General features: G+C 43.4%; 1 protein-coding gene across 36 annotated transcripts in view; it reads left to right on the plus strand.

Moving 5' to 3' along the window:
• LOC110526543 (pleckstrin homology domain-containing family A member 7) overlaps window positions 1-19,716 on the plus strand; it is a 135,924-nt gene that overhangs the window by 79,149 nt on the left and 37,059 nt on the right. For 27 of the 36 annotated variants that reach the window (XM_090238836.1, XM_036980924.2, XM_036980925.2 and 24 more), the window contains 5 exons: window positions 2,692-2,812; window positions 5,508-5,618; window positions 6,480-6,552; window positions 7,122-7,222; window positions 16,712-16,887. In XM_090238836.1, the coding sequence (XP_090094962.1) occupies window positions 2,692-2,812; window positions 5,508-5,618; window positions 6,480-6,552; window positions 7,122-7,222; window positions 16,712-16,887 (582 nt within the window). Of the gene's footprint in view, window positions 1-2,691; window positions 2,813-3,928; window positions 4,044-5,507; window positions 5,619-6,479; window positions 6,553-7,121; window positions 7,223-15,930; window positions 16,220-16,711; window positions 16,888-19,716 lie in introns of those variants that run through there. The other 9 variants (XM_090238823.1, XM_090238828.1, XM_090238825.1 and 6 more) reach the window with 4 other exon arrangements.

Genomic DNA, 19,716 nt, shown 5'->3' on the forward strand with positions numbered 1-19,716 from the left:
CTGAGGAACAGCACACGCTTACACTGAGGAAGAGCACTCTATTATGCCAGAGGAGGTACTTTTCAGAAATCTAATATCTGTACTATATAACAATGAGGACATTAGGCTTATTCAGTTTAGTTCAATCTTCTTGAGTACTTGCTTTGAAGTGAACCTACAGCCACTGGCTTTCTCTAAACATCCCAGCCCCTGCCTTCATTTCCAGATAGCAGTGAGTTCTTTGAGTGATGTCCTGCATCCGTGTAGGCGGCACTTTCATGGCTGTCTGAGTGTCACAGAGGAGTGAACCTCTGAGTGAGGCTACACACACAAACACACCAATGACATGGCAGGGACACATGGTCAATGGAGAGGTTTTTTAAAAGGTTGAGCAGCGCAGACAGACCTCAGCTTGCTCCCCAAGGCTTTAAAGTCTGCTACTGACACTCTCCTAACATCATTCTATGACTGTCACTATTCTAGAAAAACTATGGTGAGGATCATTTCAGTAAAACTGTGCCCTTAGCTAGTACTGAAATGACTCAGTTAATTAATCATAGGTAATATATGTCATTTGAAAATGTCAAAGTTCATTCCTAGCCCTGTGCATGTCAGTTTGAGGGTTTGGGTTTCAGGCATATCCTCTGCATAGTGTAATTAACAGACAGGCTGGTCTGTCAGTAAGACATCTTCAATTTCAGCCCTAAGCAACTCCGATCCCACAGCCACCTCTTGTCCTGAACTCAGCATCCTCTTTACACTATCTGCTAAGAATAGGAAAGAACCACAAATAACCTAACAAATGAAAAGTGCCTGATAGAGATGTAATACACCGTTTTATCCTTAAATCTACGTAAAGAAGGGCCTCCTAGTGGAGCTACTAACATGTCTGTCTCAACGGGCTGCAGACATTGTACCATCCTCACACAGACTTATTGCTCATGAAACTACCGTAAATAGCTGAGGATGACCTTATCAAGAATGTTGTGTGAGCAGCACGTCCATATAAACTGGCAGTAAACTGATTAGGCATAGCTACCTCTGTGATGAATGATACACTCTGATTAGGCATAGCTACCTCTGTGATGAATGATACACTCTGATTAGGCATAGCTACCTCTGTGATGAATGATACACTCTCACAACCACTTGTAAACACAAGCAGACCCATTTGTTCTTGACTTGATCACTCATCAGCCCCCAATGTCAGAGAGCATTTTGTCAGTTCATTTATTATTAAAGTACTATTGAACAAGGCTCTGGAGATTCTACAGCTGGTAATTGGGTTATATTGACTTCAGGAGCAGTGAACCTATACAGTAACTTGTCTGAATCTGACATCAGGAGATGGGAGGAGCTGTGTTACGCCTCAGTACTTCATTTGTAATTAATGTCATTATTTGTTTACCCAGCCCCTCGGGAATACTATGTTTTTATCGAAGGGGACGTTTATTAATTGTAGAAGGACATGTTAATTGCTAACTTTCCTCTGTTCTAATGAACCTTATTACAAAGAGAAAGCCCTTATGGCCTTCTTGGAACATAGATTTCCCATAATCCCTCTTCCTGCAGAAGTTTCCAGGCGGTTTGCCCATTACGCTCACTACAATCTGTGTAACAGTGTGACCTGGGTCATTCCTGGGCATTCCAGGGCAAAGCAGATTCCTGCTTTATCCTAAGGGAGCAACCACCTAGGTGCCCTTAAACTGTAATGGAATGTACTATGAGTAGCTGTACTTGAGGCCAGATATTGGGAGAGCCTGGTTACAGATGTAGGATCTTAATTTGAGTCAGTTTGCTACAGCAGGAAAATAATCCTGCAGCAACAGGAAATGTTAATTATTATGTGGATTATAATTAATGAAAACATTTTTGTAGGGGTTGATACATTTTTGGTTAGGGCAAATCAAGTCTGACATTTTAAAGTGGAAATTACTAACTTTTGAAGCCTTTTTAAACCTTGAATACACTATACATTTGCATTTCCTGCTTGGAAGGATAATTATCAGCAACAAAAGAGTGATAACATTAAGATACTACATCTGTAGATAAGAGAAGCTGGTTGATTTTCATGTTATGCCAGTGAACTGGAACGGATTGTATTTCTTACAAAAACAGTTCCTGACTGTAACAATGTGATGATGTCATGAGGAAACGTGAGGTGTAATTTGGAAAGCATGGGCGGTCTCTGCTGAGTGAGTGAGTTATCTAATGGATGTAAATATGATGAAGTTTTTGTCTGGAGGTCAACACACTGTGTGTGTGTGTGTGTGTGTGTGTGTGTGTGTGTGTGTGTGTGAGCAAGAGAGCCAAATAATATTTGATAATGAGAAAGCTCATCTGCGGTAGCTCTGGTATCTCTGCTCTGGGTCTTTGTGTTGGAGGTTATGTGGAGGTGTAAAAGTTATTTGTCGTATATCATGTCCTCTTATGAAACAAGACATGCCAGCCCCAGGGACAGTGTCAGACAAAATGTTTCTTGAGTGGCTGCTACAAAAAAAGTCCTGCCTGTTAACATAGCTGTAATTGCATTGGCTGTGACAGGTCGTGTGTCAGGAAGTTGTCGTTTCCTCTCTGAGAACCCATCCCTTAAGTTAACCCTGGCTCCCTTTAATGCAGATCCACTACAGAGGTATGGTGGTGGTGGTGAGATACTAGCATGACCGCTCATGTCTATGTCATTGATTTCCTTCTGTGCTGCCTCCCCTGCAGGACAGAGTCCCGGGGCATGTCCAAGCCACCGCCACCGGCCAGTCAGAGGCCCCCCAGCATGGTCAGCCAGACTTCCAAGGCTGTGACCTCATCAACAGTGGATGTCACCTCAGGGTCAAAGGTGAGAAAATGCCTCTCTTTTATGAGCATGTGTTGTCTTCTAAGTGTGTTTCATTTGTTTGGGTCTATCCCACAACAGTGTTGCAGCAATTAGGTCCAGTGATTGCAGTGTAAAGCGTTTGAATTGATATTGTTTCTAAGGGTACTGGGAGACTGTTAATTCTCATGCTGGAGAATTGGTATCATCTCCTCCAGAACACTCTCATTTTGATTAATGGCTGTAGACTGTAATAGGTTAGTGATTTTCTTCAAGCCCAGTGAAACTCAATTAAACCTCCACAGTGGTTGGCCATGGAGTCACTATGTGCATATAAAAGGCTTTACTCAAATGGTTTAGTAAAGGAACAGTATTAGAGGATGAAACGGCTGCTATTGGATGTTTTGAAGGCACAGGTGGGGAAGTGACACTCCATAGAATGGCCTTGTCCCCTTATAAGGATCATACTTCCACAGAGGGCAGATGAGAGCAGCGAGGCTGTCTTCCAGACCCTGTGGTCTCCTCTGCTCTGCCACTGACATGGCTATGGTCTATCTTCAGGACATTGGCAGTTCAGTACTCACATGACACCCAGCTGCCCATCTGTAAAGTGATTTAGTGGCTCTTCCTTGACCCTTCCCAGGCCACATACACCTGACTGTCTCCAGCTTCTAGAAAAAGCCTGCCAGCCTCCACTCTCTTCTTCCCCCGTGGCCCAGCTCTCCCAGGCTGAGAGGGGTGGCCATGCTGGGTGGCATGACAGAGCTACCTGCCAACTCACTATCACCTCTCCAGTCTGACTGACGGGTGTTGACGTTAGTGAGTGTTGAGGCAGCACACGCCTGCCTGCCTGGCTAGCTGTAAAATGACCTCCTGGCTGTCTCAGTAATGCTTCAGGCCTGTGAGTGAGAGACAGCATTGTGTCAGCATCATATGAGCTGTCTGAAACCAATCAATCCCCAGTCAACCTATCAACACAATCATAGTAACACAACACTCTTCAGCTACACACAGCACCCAAACACATGCACTGACTTGACTGGGACTCTAAGCACTGCAGTAGGCATATAAGTATTCCTATAGAACAGTGCCTCTACGGTTGTGAAAGTAGCTCTCCTAAGATTGTTGTACCTGTGTTAGAAGCAGCACCTCATCAGACCTCATGTCAACGTGTTGTCTGCTATCAGAGGTGCCAGTCATTTCAAGCAGAGTGGCAGACAGGGCATTATCGATGACCACTTGCTCATTCTCAATGGTAAGTAGAGTATAGATTTGCTTTAAAATTCACTTTCTATGAATACAATAAGGGGAACGTTGAGTTTCCAATCACAGTACAGTGAATATGTGACTACACAATGATTTCTAATATCTGCTAAACTTAAATAAGGCTGTTCTCTTGACGGTTCTCCTGACAAACACCGTGTAGATTTCCTAATGCTCTGCATGCTTGGCTGGCCGTGCAGTAGTTTCAGTAATTAGTGCATGTTTTTGCCAGCTGTGGAGGAGGAAATGGCATATAATGATCCCCTGCAATGGAAACCTAACTCAACTGTTGCTAGGGTGCAATCTGATTTGGCTCAGTTGAACATTCATCTGAAATCATCTGTGAGATTCAGAGGAGGGAGAAAACCAGTGGGCCTTGAAAGAATGCTACTGTGCCTCATCAAATCTTAATGTATGACAATAATACTGTATTCCCATTTGGGTGAAGTGTTCTTGCTTGTCAAATGAGCTGCTGAAATTAGAAGGTTAAAGCTAAATCAAATGAGAAAAAGAGAAAGAAACACGAAGGAGAAAGTTAATAACTAAAATAACTAACTTCAAACATTTGTGGGCCCTAGTCTCAAAATCGAAATGTTGTTCTTAATCTAATCATCAAACATACAGTAAAACCTAATGATCTCTATAAACATGGGACTGAATGGTCATACAGTAACACCTAATGATCTCTATAAACATGGGACTCAATGGTCATACAGTAACACCTAATGATCTCTATAACATGGGACTGAATGGTCATACAGTAACACCTAATGATCTCTATAAACATGGGACTCAATGGTCATACAGTAACACCTAATGATCTCTATAACATGGGACTGAATGGTCATACAGTAACACCTAATGATCTCTATAAACATGGGACTCAATGGTCATACAGTAACACCTAATGATCTCTATAACATGGGACTGAATGGTCATACAGGTACACCTAATGATCTCTATAAACATGGGACTGAATGGTCATACAGTAACACCTAATGATCTCTATAACATGTGACTGAATGATCATACAGTAACGCCTAATGATCTCTATAAACATGGGACTGAATTGTCATACAGGTACACCTAATGATCTCTATAAACATGGGACTGAATGGTCATACAGTAACACCTAATGATCTCTATAAACATGGGACTAAATGGTCATACAGTAACACCTACTGATCTCTATAAACATGGGACTGAATGGTCATACAGTAACACCTAATGATCTCTATAAACACGGGACTGAATGGTCATATTGTCTTGATACATGCTCCTGTTTAACCAGCTCCTGTTTAACCAGCTCCTGTTCCTACTGGTTGTGTCTGTAATACCACATTTCTTTCACACAGCTCCTTACCACTGAGCTCCCTGGGCAGCTAATAGCAGATGTTGTTTGTAAACCAGTATATAAAGGAAACCCCGTTCATAACCAACGTGTTTGTTTTTCCAGCCACAGGGCTCTAGGAATAGTGGCAAGGTACACAGCTTCGGCAAAAGGGACCAAGCCATCAAGAGGAACCCCAATATCCCTGTGGTGGTCAGGGGATGGCTCTACAAACAGGTGAGCCCTCCACATCACCCCACCTCAGTCACTGTAGCTACTGTATGGTTCAGAGGAATCTCCATAATTATGGCTAAGAGTACAACTCAATCACTATAGCTACTGTGTGGTTCAGAGGAATCTCCATAGTTATGGCTAAGAGTATAACTCAATGATTATAGCTAAGGGCAGTGTGTTGGGGTCTAATGGTAAACTGTCCTCCACTCTAACGGGAGCACACATACATCTCACGTTGATATTACATCTCTGTCATATTATGTCATGCCTTCCACTTAATGCATAATTCAGGCTAAGTAATGATGAGAGTCCAGGTCTATGAGAATCTACTACAGTATTAATGACTGTGACCTGGTGGACTCTGGCTGAGTAAACAGGGAACGACAGTCATCATTTCTCATTATGAACCCCTTCTATGGATCTCCATTTGCCTAGAGGACGGAGGGAGCATGAGAGAGATGTCTCTTTAGGGGTGAGGTATAAGAGGACGACACCCAGGGTGATTGTCTCCTGTTGACTGATGCCCCCTGGCGCGGCTGGCACGGAGGTGTAACACCCCTGAGGCAGGCCAGAGGGGGTGAGATTTAAGACCGTGACATGGTAACACGTCATCGACTCATAAGGAGTTAGTTAGACCTACAGGAGCTCCTATCCTGGCAGGACATGAACCCTGTTCTGTTCAGGGGGAACACAATTACTGGCTGTACTAATGAAATGTATGAATTTTCTTGTGCTTTCCCTCTCCCTGTAAATGGGTACTTTAGCGTATATTCCCCAGCTATGGTTTTTAATTAGAATGTGCATTAGAAGGTGATATTGTATTGCTGAGATGGCTTACATTCCTTGTTGTGTTTCCTCCTCCAGGACAGCTCTGGAATGAGACTGTGGAAGAGGAAGTGGTTTGTGTTGTCTGACTACTGCTTGTTTTATTACAAAGGTGAGTCACACAGGCACACCGGGTCAGGGTTTAATTGAGACTAATTAAAATAGTCGCAGGGTGAATTGATTTGGTTATGAAATCCGAGCCAGTCCTCTTAATTCCAAGTCGTCTGCCTCTTAGTCGAGCTAAACCTTTCAATCAGAGAGACATGACTGCAATTAGACAAGGTTCTGTTCTGCCACAGGCTATTCTCTCTCCTCTTCTGTCTCTTTCTATCTCTATTTCCCTCTTTCTTTCACCTCTCCACCATTCATCACACTGAGCTAGAGATAAGCCTCCAGTCCTGCTGCCTGCCACCACAGCACAGCGGCTCCTTGAATCACCCTTGAATTATGTCTCTCCAATTACATTTCCTACTGTCACGAATCACCATGCAGGAACATAATGGTGCATTGATGAAGCAGTTATGTCATGCTATTTATAAACAGGTAGAATCAGTAGTTGTCAAGGCAGTGGGCCAGCGGTAAGGTGTGTGTGGTGGGTTGTTGTGTATTGTGTGATAATGATCACCTGCTTGTGTGTGTGTGTGTGTGTGTGTGTGTGTGTGTGTGTGTGTGTCCCTCTAGACAGCAGAGAGGAGATGGTTTTGGGGAGCATCCCCCTGCCCAGTTATGTCATCGCCCCTGTGGAGCCTGATGACCACATCAGCCGCAAGTATGCCTTCAAGGTAAGACTAGAGGGCAAGGGTGGGAACTAGCTCGTCACTGAGTGGAAAATACTGTTACCAGCTACCTCACAGTTCAACCAAGCTGCATGAATTGAGAAACAGACTGGATATACAGTTGAATTCAGAAGTTTACATATGCCTTAGCCAAATACATTTAAACTCAGTTTTTCGCAATTCCTGACATTTAATCCTAGTAAAAATTCCCTGTCTTAGGTCAGTTAGGATCACAACTTTATTTTAAGAATGAATGTCAGAATAATAGTAGGGAGAATGATTTATTTCAGCTTTTATTTCTTTCATCACATTCCCAGTGGGTCAGAAGTTTACATACACTCAATTATTATTTGGTACCATTGCCTTTAAATTGTTTAACTTGGGTCAAACGTTTTGGGTAGCCTTCCACAAGCTTCCCACAATAAGTTGGGTGTATTTTGGCCCATTCTTCCTGACAGAGCTGGTGTAACTGAGTCAGGTTTGTAGGCCTCATTGCTCGCTCGCCTTTTCAGTTCTGCCCACAAATGTTCTATGGGATTGAGGTCAGGGCTTGTGATGGCCACTCCAATACCTTGACTTTGTTGTCCTTAAGCCATTTTGCCACAACTTTGGAAGTATGTTTGGGGTCATTGTCCATTTGGAAGACCCATTTGCGACCAAGCTTTAACTTCCCGACTGATGTCTTGAGCTATTGCTTCAAAAATATCCAGATAATTTTCTTTCCTCTTGATGCCAATTTATTTTGTGAAGTGCACCAATCCCTCCTGCAGCAAAACACCACCACAACATGATGCTGCCACCCCCGTGCTTCATGGTTGGGATGGTGTTCATGACAATGGTCATTATGGCCAAATAGTTCTATTTTTGTTTCATCAGACCAGAGGACATTTCTCCAAAAAGTACGATCTTTGTTCCCATTTCCAGTTGCAAACCGTAGTTTGGCTTTCAGGTTCAGGTTTCAGGTTATGTCGATAGAGAACTCGTTTTACTGTGGATATAGATACTTTTGTACCTGTTTCCTCCAACATCTTCACAAGGTCATTTGCTGTTGTTATGGGATTGATTTGCACTTTTCGCACCACAGTACGTTCATCTCTAGGAGACAGAACGCGTCACCTTCCTGAGCAATATGATGGCTGCGTGGTCCCATTGTGTTTATACTTGCATACTATTGTTTGTACAGATGAATGTGGTACCTTCAGGTGTTTGGAAATTGCTCCCAAGGATGAACCAGACTTGAGCTCTTGGCTGATTTCTTTTGATTTCTCCATGATGTCAAGCAAAGAGGCACTGAGTTTGGCCAAACAGTTATTTTTTGTTTTATCAGACCAGAGGACATTTCCTCTGATATACCAGAGGATATCAAGCAAAGAGGCACTGAGTTTGAAGGTAGGCCTTGAAATACATCCACAGGTACACCTCCAATTAACTCAAATAATGTCAATTAGATATCAGAATCTTCTAAAGCCATGACATCATTTTCTGGAATTTTCCAAGCTGTTTAAAGGCACAGTCAACTTAGTGTTTGTAAACTTCTGACCCACTGAAATTGTGATTCAGTGAATTATAAGTGAAATAATCTGTCTGTCAACAATTGTTGGATAAATTACTTGTGTCTTGCACAAAGTAGATGTCCTAAACGACTTACATAAACTATAGTTTGTTATCAAGAAATTTGTGGAGTGGTTGAAAACTAGTTTTAATGACTCCAACCTAAGTGTATGTAAACTCCCGACTTCAACTGTGTGAAGGAGTTTTTCAACTGTGAAGGAAATGCTAACTAACAGCCATTAGATAAAGTTGCTACACCTTGGTTACAGAGTTAGACAGTCACACATCCAGGGGCCTGTGTGGGCAAGCCAGACAAAGTGGGCAGTGCTCCCTCTGATTAGTGTCAGACTGGTGGGCTGTTATAACACTCTATTCTTACCACATCAGTCTGGATCCTTTCTTTAAAAGCACAGAGATTCATCATAAAACCTATACAATCTGGACCAAGACTGGCTCTTCCTAATGTCTGCTTTGGCCCTGCCTGGCGTGCTATGTCGCTTTGACCTGTGAGTTTTCAGTGTGGGCCCTAAATGCAAACCCATTTGATTAACAAGAACACTAAGTGGGCAATGTGACTTCATACAGTGCCTTTCGAAAGTATTCGGCCCCCTTGAACTTTGCGACCTTTTGCCACATTTCAGGCTTCAAACACAAAGATATAAAACTGTATTTTTTTGTGAAGAATCAACAACAAGTGGGGCACAATCATGAAGTGGAACGACATTTATTGGATATTTCAAACTTTTTTAACAAATCAAAAACTGAAAAATTGGGCGTGCAAAATTATTCAGCCCCTTTACTTTCAGTGCAGCAAACTCTCTCCAGAAGTTCAGTGAGGATCTCTGAATGATCCAATGTTGACCTAAATGACTAATGATGATAAATACAATCCACCTGTGTGTAATCAAGTCTCCGTATAAATGCACCTGCACTGTGATAGTCTCAGAGGTCCGTTAAAAGCGCAGAGAGCATCATGAAGAACAAGGAACACACCAGGCAGGTCCGAGATACTGTTGTGAAGAAGTTTAAAGCCGGATCTGGATACAAAAAGATTTCCCAAGCTTTGAACATCCCAAGGAGCACTGTGCAAGCGATAATATTGAAATGGAAGGAGTATCAGACTACTGCAAATCTACCAAGACCTGGCCGTCCCTCTAAACTTTCAGCTCATACAAGGAGAAGACTGATCAGAGATGCAGCCAAGAGGCCCATGATCACTCTGGATGAACTGCAGAGATCTACAGCTGAGGTGGGAGACTCTGTCCATAGGACAACAATCAGTCGTATATTGCACAAATCTGGCCTTTATGGAAGAGTGGCAAGAAGAAAGCCATTTCTTAAAGATATCCATAAAAAGTGTTGTTTGAAGTTTGCCACAAGCCACCTGGGAGACACACCAAACATGTGGAAGAAGGTGCTCTGGTCAGATGAAACCAAAATTGAACTTTTTGGCAACAATGCAAAACGTTATGTTTGGCGTAAAAGCAACACAGCTCATCACACTGAACACGCCATCCCCACTGTCAAACATGGTGGTGGCAGCATCATGGTTTGGGCCTGCTTTTCTTCAGCAGGGACAGGGAAGATGGTTAAAATTGATGGGAAGATGGATGGAGCCAAATACAGGACCATTCTGGAAGAAAACCTGATGGAGTCTGCAAAAGACCTGAGACTGGGACGGAGATTTGTCTTCCAACAAGACAATGATCCAAAACATAAAGCAAAATCTACAATGGAATGGTTCAAAAATAAACATATCCAGGTGTTAGAATGGCCAAGTCAAAGTCCAGACCTGAATCCAATCGAGAATCTGTGGAAAGAACTGAAAACTGCTGTTCACTGAGCTCGAGCTGTTTTGCAAGGAGGAATGGGAAAAAAATTCAGTCTCTCGATGTGCAAAACTGATAGAGACATACCCCAAGCGACTTACAGCTGTAATCGCAGCAAAAGGTGGCGCTACAAAGTATTAACTTAAGGGGGCTGAAGAATTTTGCACGCCCAATTTTTCAGTTTTGATTTGTTAAAAAAGTTTGAAATATCCAATAAATGTCGTTCCACTTCATGATTGTGTCCCACTTGTTGTTGATTCTTCACAAAAAAATACAGTTTTATATCTTTATGTTTGAAGCCTGAAATGTGGCAAAAGGTCGCAAAGTTCAAGGGGGCCGAATACTTTCGCAAGGCACTGTACTTACCTGTACCTCTCATCTGCTATTTCATAACACGCATGCACCAAACACTTGAGGCCTGTAGGTCTCAATAATGTGGAGTTATTCAGGGAGTATCAGCCCCTGTAGGTATCTTATCCTGGTCTGAGGTACACTATCTGTCCCTTTAAAGGTCTGTTTGGTAGTGGTGTTACTGTGCTGCTCTGCTCTGGCCCCTGTCCTGTCCTGTTCGTCAGGCAGCAGGCCCCTGTCATCACCAGTAGAGCTTTAGGAACCCCCACCACACTCCTGCAGGCACCTCTCCTCTGACCACTTCTCCAAACCCCCCTACTCACTCCTCCAACCCCCTCTCCACACTCCTCCAAGCCCCTCTCTACTCTCCTCCAAGCCCCTCTCTACGTTTACATACACCCTCATAATTCGATTTTAAACTGATTATGGCAATAGTCATGTAAACACCTTATTCTTTCTATCTTAATCGGCGTAAGGTCAACATCGAAGTAAACAAACACCTGGTTTTCTGAGGAATCTTTTGAATTATTAGGACGTGTAAACACTTAATTGTCATTCCAGTAGTGTATTTGATCTGCGCGGGCCAGAACCAGCACCAGCCGAGCGAGCCTCCCTCTTTAGCTCGAGTGAAGTGAGTTTACAACAACTGATTGAAGGAGTCTTAGAAGTAGTTTACAAACTGTATTTGTCCCAACTCAGAATCAAGCCCCTATCCTCTCTTACCAAAAATAACATTGTTTATTTTTATTGGTGGTTTTCTGCATTTATCAGAGTGCCATCATGTAGTCTGATTTCAGATGTGTCCATGTAAACAGGATTATTAGGAAAATCCTTCTTGCATTGCATGTAAATGTTTTAATCAAACTATTACATTTAATCTGACGATCCACAGTAATCACATTGTTGTGTGCATGTAACCACACTCGTCGTATTGTTTCTCGCAATAGACTATTTTTTCACATTTCAGTCAGTGTGTGTGACAGACAGAGTAGACAGTAAGAATGGGTTTCTCTGCTGGGTCAGAGTGTTTACAATATCCATCTCCATATCTTTCTCAGTGAGAGCAGAGGACCCTTTATGAAGAACAATTCAGGGTGAATGTTTGATGTGCTAGTTTGACAGTGTTCAATTGCAGTCCTTTCATACTGTATCCGTTGTGCTTGGCTTTTTGTTCCGTGTGTGTGTGTGTGTGTGTGTGTGTGTGTGTTACTCCTGCAGCTCACCTTACATACAATGGAATTTGTATGACGATTGTTGCCGGGGGGGAAATTAATTATACATTGAAGCTATTTTCTAGCGTCTTCTCTCGCTCTCTCTCTCTCTCTCTTTCTCTCTCTCCCTGCCTCTCTCTCTGCCCGGGGAGGGAATGTATTTCATGGTTAGGTGAGAGGTTCCTGCTCTCAATACTGTTCTGCTAATTATCCAGTGCATGTATTTAAGAGGTCTCTGTTCCTCTCAGCTCTCTCTCTCGCTCTGGGTAATCACATATTCCAGACCAGGATCTTTCATTAGACAGGACCCAAGCTGTTCAGTTAACTGTTAACTGTCTCAACAGAACACTTCAACTGCCTATTGGATGATGGTTAATTCCAGTCTGCTGTTGTTGTCTTGTTGTTTGTCGACTGTCTTGTGTAAGCTGTTAGTTGTTGTGATTTGAGAGATCTGTGGTATCTCAATGTTTTGTGAGAATGCAGTTGGGAAGTCATTAGAGTTAATGCAGACAACTACCAGTTAATAACCTATCAAAACGCATGAGGCACTAAAGACCAGAGTTTCCCATCCTAGCCTTACCCCCGGTTCTAGCAGCCTATGGCCAACTACGTTCTCTTTGGCCATTTTCCCTCTCCAGATTCTTGTGTTGTCGTATATTGCTCTAATGTTGTGTTTGCTGGTGTGGGTCTGTATTTTAGTCCACTTGCTGCTTCCGCGGGTTCTAACAATAGCATCAATGTTAATCTACACTGAACAAAAATATAAACGCAACATGTAAAGTGTTGGGCCCACGTTTCATGAGCTGATATAAAAGATCCCAGAATTGTTCCATATGCACAAAAAGTTTATTTCTCTCAAATGTTTTGCACAAGTTTTTTTACAATCCTGTTAGTGAGCATTTCTCCTTTCTGAAGATAATCCATCCACCTGACAGGTGTGGCATATCAAGAAAATGATTAAACAGCATGATCATTCCGCAGGTACACCTTGTGCTGGGGACAATAAAAGCTACTCTAAAATGTGCAGTTTTGTCACACAACACAATGCCACAGATGTCTCTAATTATGAAGGAACGTGCAATTTGCATGCTGTCTGTAGGAATGTCAGAGAATTTTATGTTTATTTCTCTACCATAAGCCGCCTCCAATGTCATTTTAGAGAATTTGGCAGTACGTCTAACCGGCCTCACAACCGCAGACCACGTGTATGGCGTCGTGTGGGCGAGCGGTTTGCTGATGCCAATGTTGTTGCTGATGCCAACGTTGTTTGGAATTCTCTGGATCGACGTGTATGACAGCGTGCTCCAACTTCGACAGCCATTGAAGAGGAGTGGGACAACATTCCACAGGCCACAATCAACAGCCTGATCAACACTATGCGAAGGAGATGGATCGCGCTGCATGAGGTAAATGGTGGTCACACCAGATACTGACTGGTTTTCTGATCCATGCCTCTACCTTTTGTTTAAGGTATCTGTGACGAACAGATACATATCTGTATTCCCAGTCATGTGAAATCCATAGATTAGGGCCTAAGGAATTTATTTCAATTGACAGATTCCCTTATATGAACTGTAACTCAGAAAAACCTGAGTTTTTCAGGTTGCATTTTGCATTTATATTTTTGTTCAGTATAATTCACTCTCTCTGAGTTGATGACTAGCCAGCCGAGAACAGCAGAGAGACACTTCTGTTTTCTGGAGCAAGTCAATGACCTGTACCCTCCTGTTCTGTTTTCTCTTCTCACTGTGCTTATCTCTCGTGTGTTCCTATTGGTTGAATGGCCTCCTGTTATGACTGTGACTGGTGTATCGAGCGCCGGTTCCCCCCGGAATGCCGTCCTGAAACACGCTGGCGGGCCCCTCTTGCATGAATACGTGTTTTATTTTCCTTCATCCCTCTGAGGACCGTCACCTAGCTTCTTCATCCCTGCTCATAGTCTACTTTTCATTTACCAAACCAATAAGAATGCACAATTAGATAAGATTATGATTTTTCTGCATCAATTACGGATGGATGAACAATGCCAGTGCTTCTCCAAATATTCAGGTTGGCTAACTTTACTGAACGTTTGCCTTTGAAGCCAACCTTGGTTCTTGATGTAACTGTGTGTCAAATCTGTTGGACGACATAAAGTTCATATGGAACCACCCATCAGTCAAAGCCTGATACACATCGGTTGTTGTGAGGGTTTAGACCCTGTAGCAGTGGTATTTGGGCCCTGCCTCCTCCATATCAGTCATCAGGACACTGTCATCACCATGTGAACCGTGGGATAGCTGGGTCTCACACTGGGCTGGGCCATCCTCCTCTCATCCTCCTCCCTTCCATCCCTTTTCCACACTCCTCTCCGGTTTCACTGCCTTTCTTTCTGTTGGCCTCATCACCATCACATTCAACAAACATTCAGTCGTTCTAGCCACATCTAGCTATAGCAGGCTGTATTTCAATGTTTCTGTTGTGTTGTACAACCAGGCTATATAATTTAGTGCCATGGAACCGGCTCAATTTATTAATATGTTTTGTTTTGTTAATGTATAGGACATTTACAGTATTAGGCAAGAATGCCTTCTCGTCTTGTGTACCAGAGTCATGGAATAGTCTACAAGTTATGCCTCATCTAGATATGTTAGTGCCCCTGAATGAAGTAAACATTGTGATGGGAGACTCTGTTCCAGAGGAGTGTAAATGTTTTTTTTAGGCCGGATCATGTTGTTGAATTGTATTATATTGTTATGTGTTAATGTATTGATTGTTGCTGCCTTCTTGGCCAGGTCTTCCTTGAAAAAAGAGACTCTGGGACTCAATGGGCTTTTCCTGGTTAAATCAAGGTTAAATAAAAATTAATAAACATTTTGGAAAAAAAAAATGTTGATTGGTTTTTATTCAACTCATTCTTAAAGTCAAAGATCAGCCTTTAGATAAATCACCCAGGTTCATTACCCAATGAAAGCTTAAGACCAGACCCACCTAATGTTATTTCAAGGGAGCCTTAAAATAGAGCCTTCTAGTATTCCATGCTAAAGAGGGGAGAGGGCTGGGTGATAGCAGAGGTTCCTCCATTTATACTCACCTTAAAATCACACTCTTTTTGTGAAAGAGGAACTGTGGAACGTAAGTAGCTGTTCCGACACGAAGCATCCCCACATTGCTGATGTGTGTGGTAGACTGCAGAGCTGGTGAGTATGGATGTGGACCCTAGTCATGGGTCTGGTTCTGGCCTGTCCATTCAGCACTTTTCTCTGGGGGATTCAGTTGGGATCACGCTGGCACTATGCTGCTGGATAATACAGGACTCTGCAATCAAAACAGGCTTTGTTAACCCCACAGCCAAGTAATATCACTACAGCTGATCACAAGTCAGTACAATACTAAACAGAAACACGACATGATGGTGGATGCACGTGTTGTACGCTAAAGAGAAGTTTTCAGTGATTTACAATGGATTGCTGTTTGTTTTTAAATGGAGGATGGATTCCTGGTAGACATAGGGTGAATTCCAAATGGCATCCTAATTCCTATATGGTGTACTGCTTTTGACAAGGGCCCATAGGGCTCTGAATGCATGCATTCTGAGACTGCAAGGCTGTACCCAGACTCAGAGTTATTATACATCAGGATACATGGAAGGATATTGTAGCAGATAGTACAGGAATGTGCTACTTTGAACAGTTGTGTGATAGGTACAGGCAAAATGACGGTCTGGGACTATGCATGGACTAGCATGCTGGGCAGTACTGGATGAAACAGGTTGTATTGTAATGGGAAAGGCAGTAGAGTGGTTTGGAGAGCAGAGAGCTGTATAAAGGTCTTAGTTGTGGACTGGGCAGTGTAGTAGTTTGGGGTGGAACTGTGTTGGGAAAAGGCTGATCTGTGTTGTAATTGGACAGTAAGTTGTCAGTGGCATCGTTGGCTCCCTATCAGGTCTGGATGGGGAGATTAGCCTTGTGGTGGAGCGTTGGGGTGGGCAGATTTACAGTAAGTGCCAGACAGGAGGGCAAGCCCATTACACTATACTGTAGAGACGGATCTACTCTAGCCTGTAGCAGCCAGGCTCCAGGGTAAGGCTAACTGTGAGGTTTCTCTCTGTGTGTGTGTGTGTGTGTGGGGGGGGGGGGGGGGGGGGGGTTGTGCTTCATAACAATGCTATAGCTAGGCAAACTGGGTACGCTATGTTGAGTTACTGTAAGTTTGTGTGAAATTAGTTTGTGCCCAAGGTTATTAATGAGGAATTTTCTGTGCATTAGGACTTGTGAAACACTTCAAATATACAGACGAAACTAAATGCTTGTCTAACTTTAAAACCAATGCTTCTTCATACGTGGCGTGTTGCATGAATAGCTTTAGTGTAGAGACGCTGGTGCCTCTTGTTTTTGTTATTATTTTTGTAAGTTCTGGTGATGGCTTTGAGCCCCATTGTGAGCTAATATGCTAACTTGCTCTCTATGAGTCTTCATTTGCAGAACGTACCCATTGACCCCTCAACCCCTCCACCCCCTCTTTCCCATCATTCTTTTTGGTTCTGATGTGTCTCTTCTCTTCTCTCTCCACAGGCGAGCCACACAGGAATGCGCTCCTACATTTACAATAAGAACTCTGTGATTGGCTCGCAGGCAGAGCACGGTGGGATGAGGACGTACTTCTTCAGTGCCGACACCCAGGAGGACATGAATGGTTGGATCAGAGCCATGAACCAGGCTGCTCTCATGCAGAGTCAAGGCATCAAGAGGTTAGTCCCTCCCTTCCACCCTGCAGGCCATTCCTAGTTGTCCCAAATAGTCTCCTCTGTAGTGTCCCAAATAGTCTCCTCTGTAGTGTCCCCAATTGTCTCCTCTGTAGTGTCCCCAATAGTCTCCTCTGTAGTTATCCAAATAGTCTCCTCTGTAGTGTCCCAAATAGTCTATTTGTAGTTATCCCCAATAGTCTCCTCTGTTGTGTCCCAAATAGTCTATTTGTAGTTATCCCCATAGTCTCCTCTGTGGTGTCCCCAATAGTCTCCCATGTAGTATCCCCAATAGTCTCCTCTGTAGTGTCCCCAATAGTCTCCTCTGTAGTGTCCCCAATAGTCTCCCATGTAGTATCCCCCATAGTCTCCTCTGTAGTTATACCAAATAGTCTCCCATGTAGTATCCCCAATAGTCTCCTCTGTAGTTATCCCCAATAGTCTCCCATGTAGTATCCCCAATAGTCTCCTCTGTAGTTATCCCAAATAGTATCCTCTGTAGTTATCCTCAATAGTATCCTCTGTAGTTATCCCCAATAGTCTCCTCTGTAGTGTCCCAAATAGTATCTTCTGTAGTTATCCTCAATAGTATCCTCTGTAGGTATCCCAAATAGTCTCTTCTGTAGTTATCCCCAATAGTCTCTTCTGTAGTTATCCCCAATAGTCTCTTCTGTAGTTATCCCCAATAGTCTCCTCTGTAGTTATCCCCAATAGTCTCTTCTGTAGTTATCCCCAATAGTCTCTTCTGTAGTTATCCCCAATAGTCTCCTCTGTAGTGTCCCCAATAGTCTCCTCTGTAGTGTCCCCAATAGTCTCCTATGTGGTGTCCCCAATAGTCTACTCTGTAGTGTCCCCAATAGTCACCTCTGTAGTGTCCCCAATAGTCTCCTCTGTAGTGTCCCCAATAGTCTCCTCTGTAGTGTCCCCAATTGTCTCCTCTGTAGTGTCACAAATAGTCTCCTCTGTAGTGTCCCCAATAGTCTCCTCTGTGGTGTCCCCAAGAGTCTCCTCTGTAGTTATCACCAATAGTCTCCTCTGTAGTTATACCAAATAGTCTCTTCTGTAGTTATCCTCAATAGTATCCTCTGTAGTTATCCCCAATAGTCTCCTCTGTAGTGTCCCCAATAGTATCATCTGTAGTGTCCCCAATAGTCTCCCATGTGGTATCCCCAATAGTCTCCTCTGTAGTAATCCCCAATAGTCTCCCATGTAGTATCCCCAATAGTCTCCACTGTAGTTATCCCAAATAGTCTCTTCTGTAGTTATCCTCAATAGTATCCTCTGTAGTTATCCCCAATAGTCTCCTCTGTAGTGTCCCAAATAGTCTCTTCTGTAGTTATCCCAAATAGTCTCCCATGTAGTATCCCCCATAGTCTCATCTGTAGGTATCCCAAATAGTATCTTCTGTAGTTATCCCCAATAGTCTCTTCTGTAGTTATCCCCAATAGTATCCTCTGTAGTGTCCCCAATAGTATCCTCTGTAGTGTCCCCAATAGTCTCCTCTGTAGTGTCCCCAATAGTTTCCTCTGTGGTGTCCCCAATAGTCTCCTCTGTAGTGTCCCTAATAGTCTCCTCTTTAGTGCCCCCAATAGTCTCCTCTGTAGTGTCCCACATAGTCTCCTCTGTAGTGTCCCCAATAGTCTCCTCTGTGGTGTCCCCAATAGTCTCCTCTGTAGTGTCCCCAATTGTCTCCTCTGTAGTGTCCCTAATAGTCTCCTCTGTAGTGTCCCTAATAGTCTCCTCTGTAGTGTCCCAAATAGTCTCATCTGTAGTGTCCCCAATAGTTTCCTCTGTAGTGTCCCACATAGTCTCCTCTGTAGTGTCCCCAATAGTCTCCTCTGTGGTGTCCCCAATAGTCTCCTCTGTAGTGTCCCCAATAGTCTCCTCTGTAGTGTCCCCAATAGTCTCCTCTGTGGTGTCCCCAATAGTCTCCTCTGTAGTGTCCCCAATAGTCTCCTCTGTAGTATCCCCAATACTCTCCTCTGTAGTGTCCCAAATAGTCTCCTCTGTAGTGTCCCAAATAGTCTCCTCTGTAGTGTCCCCAATAGTCTCCTCTGTAGTGTCCCCAATAGTCTCCTCTGTAGTTATCCCCAATAGTCTCCTCTGTAGTTATCCCCAATAGTCTCCTCTATAGTGTCCCCAATAGTCTCCCATGTAGTATCCCCAATAGTCTCCACTGTAGTTATCCCAAATAGTCTCTTCTGTAGTTATCCTCAATAGTATCCTCTGTAGTTATCCCCAATAGTCTCCTCTGTAGTGTCCCAAATAGTCTCTTCTGTAGTTATCCCAAATAGTCTCCCATGTAGTATCCCCCATAGTCTCATCTGTAGGTATCCCAAATAGTATCTTCTGTAGTTATCCCCAATAGTCTCTTCTGTAGTTATCCCCAATAGTATCCTCTGTAGTGTCCCCAATAGTATCCTCTGTAGTGTCCCCAATAGTCTCCTCTGTAGTGTCCCCAATAGTTTCCTCTGTGGTGTCCCCAATAGTCTCCTCTGTAGTGTCCCTAATAGTCTCCTCTTTAGTGCCCCCAATAGTCTCCTCTGTAGTGTCCCACATAGTCTCCTCTGTAGTGTCCCCAATAGTCTCCTCTGTGGTGTCCCCAATAGTCTCCTCTGTAGTGTCCCCAATTGTCTCCTCTGTAGTGTCCCTAATAGTCTCCTCTGTAGTGTCCCTAATAGTCTCCTCTGTAGTGTCCCAAATAGTCTCATCTGTAGTGTCCCCAATAGTTTCCTCTGTAGTGTCCCACATAGTCTCCTCTGTAGTGTCCCCAATAGTCTCCTCTGTGGTGTCCCCAATAGTCTCCTCTGTAGTGTCCCCAATAGTCTCCTCTGT

This window comes from Oncorhynchus mykiss, chromosome 6 (assembly GCF_057628025.1).
Source record: "Oncorhynchus mykiss isolate SJ-2025 chromosome 6, ASM5762802v1, whole genome shotgun sequence".
Taxonomy (NCBI): domain Eukaryota; kingdom Metazoa; phylum Chordata; class Actinopteri; order Salmoniformes; family Salmonidae; genus Oncorhynchus; species Oncorhynchus mykiss.